General features: G+C 51.0%; 1 protein-coding gene across 1 annotated transcript in view; it reads left to right on the top strand.

Annotated features, from left to right (window-relative positions):
* Positions 1-230: 230 nt before the first annotated feature.
* LOC143278444 (uncharacterized) overlaps positions 231-1,826 on the top strand; it is a gene marked incomplete at its 5' end in the record, with an annotated part of 9,951 nt that continues 8,355 nt past the window's right edge. Inside the window, 2 exons of the mRNA XM_076583273.1 lie at positions 231-522; positions 1,513-1,709. Of these exons, the coding sequence (XP_076439388.1) occupies positions 231-522; positions 1,513-1,709 (489 nt within the window). The remainder of the gene's footprint in view (positions 523-1,512; positions 1,710-1,826) is intronic.

Genomic DNA, 1,826 nt, shown 5'->3' on the forward strand with positions numbered 1-1,826 from the left:
AACGCTGACATGGATTACAGGATCTTTAACGTGCGTATTTGATCTTCTGCTTGCGTATACACACGAAGGGGGTCCAGGCACTAGCAGGTCTGCACATATGTTGACCTGGGAGATCGTAAAAATCTCCACCCTTTACCCACCAGGCGCCGTCACCATGATTCGAACCCGGGACCCTGAGTTTGAAAGTCCAACGCTTTAACCACTCGGCTATTGTGCCCGTCTAAATAAAGGAACAAATCATCCCCCAGGTACAAGCCGCCAAGAACCTGGCCGAGGCCGACAAACGGCTGGCAGTCTACGAGAACTATGTGCGGAAGCTCGCGGCGCGCGTGCTGAGCGTGGACGTGTCCGGGGTGACCCCCGAGGTCAGCCTGGTGGACCTTGGCATGGACTCCATCGTGGCCATGACCATGATCAACCAGATCCACCGGGACACCGCTCGCCGCTTGCCGGCTGTCGTCTTTGTCACGGGCGAGCCGACCGTGGGGTCCATCGCCGAGGCCATCGATGAGGCGCCTGAAGGTGGGTTTGTGTTCTTTTAAAGGTTCAAAAATCATTCTTTTTAATCCGAGAAACCCGATTTGGGTACATGGAAACAAAGAAAGAAACACACCCACACCCACACCCACACACACACACACACACACACACACACACACACACAAAGAAAAAAAAAGGCCCACATTCTCGAGACGTGTAATCGCACGATGAAGAAAGTTCTTTCTGGGAAAATAGGTGCACTGCTGACTGGCCCGTATAGACGATTTTTTCGATCAGTTGGTGTTAGTAGGGTCAATGGAAAAATAATAGGTGCACTGCTCAGTGTGGTTGAAACGCTATTTTTTCGATCAGTGTGTGTTAGATCAGTGGGTGTTAGTAGGGCGCATGGAAAGATAGGTTTTTCCATCAGTGGGTGTTAGTAAGGTCAATGGAAAAATAGGTTTTCGATCAGTGGGTGTTAGTAGGGTGTATGGAAAGATAGGTTTTTCCATCAGTGCGTGTTAGTAAGGTCAATGGAAAAATAAGTTTTCGCTCAGTGGGTGTTAGTAGGGTGTATGGAAAAATGGATGCACTTCTCACTGGCTGGTGTAGCTGAAACCCTATGTTTTAGATCACTGGGTGTTAGGTTAGTAGGACCTATGGAAAAAATAGGTGCCCTGTTCACTGTGGCTGAAACCTCCCCCCAACCCCCTCACCCCCCGGTCCTTTCTCCTTTTTTTTTTTTTTTTACACTTCAGTATAGGTTCACTCGTCACTTTGTCGGTGTAGCTGAAACCCTTTGTTATATAGATCAGTGGATGTTAGTAGAGCCTGTGGAAAGAAAAAGGTTTTTTGATCAATGGGTGTTAGTCGGGAACTGAGGGGGCTGGGAGGGTGACGGGAGGGGGCGGGGGGGGGGGTTAATTTATTCTTTCAATGTAGTCTACAGTACTCGCACGAGGTCATTTTTTTTTAAAAATGAAATGAACCTTCACCTTGACCGTGACCTTGACCTTGTTCCCCCACCCCCAGACGGCGCGGAAGGGTCAGCAGAGGAGGAGGGAGGAGGAGGGGGTGGTGTGAGGATCACGGAGCTGGAGGATGAAGAAGGCGGCAGCGGGGTGGAGCCCTCGGTGGAAGTCTCGACAATCGAGAGTCAGGAGCTGGTCCTCTACAAGCAGCACCCGCGGAGAGAGAGCCTGCACGGAACGGTGGACATTCAGCTGGAGGTCAGTAGTGCACAGCGTCCCTCTCTCTCTCTCTCTGTCTCTGACTCTGTCTGTCTGTCTGTCTGTCTCTCTCTCTGTGCAGTCCCTCTCAAGGAGGCGTGAGTCACTGCGTTCGGC

This window comes from Babylonia areolata, unplaced genomic scaffold (assembly GCF_041734735.1).
Source record: "Babylonia areolata isolate BAREFJ2019XMU unplaced genomic scaffold, ASM4173473v1 tig00054943_3, whole genome shotgun sequence".
In the NCBI taxonomy this organism is placed as follows: Eukaryota; Metazoa; Mollusca; class Gastropoda; order Neogastropoda; family Buccinidae; genus Babylonia; species Babylonia areolata.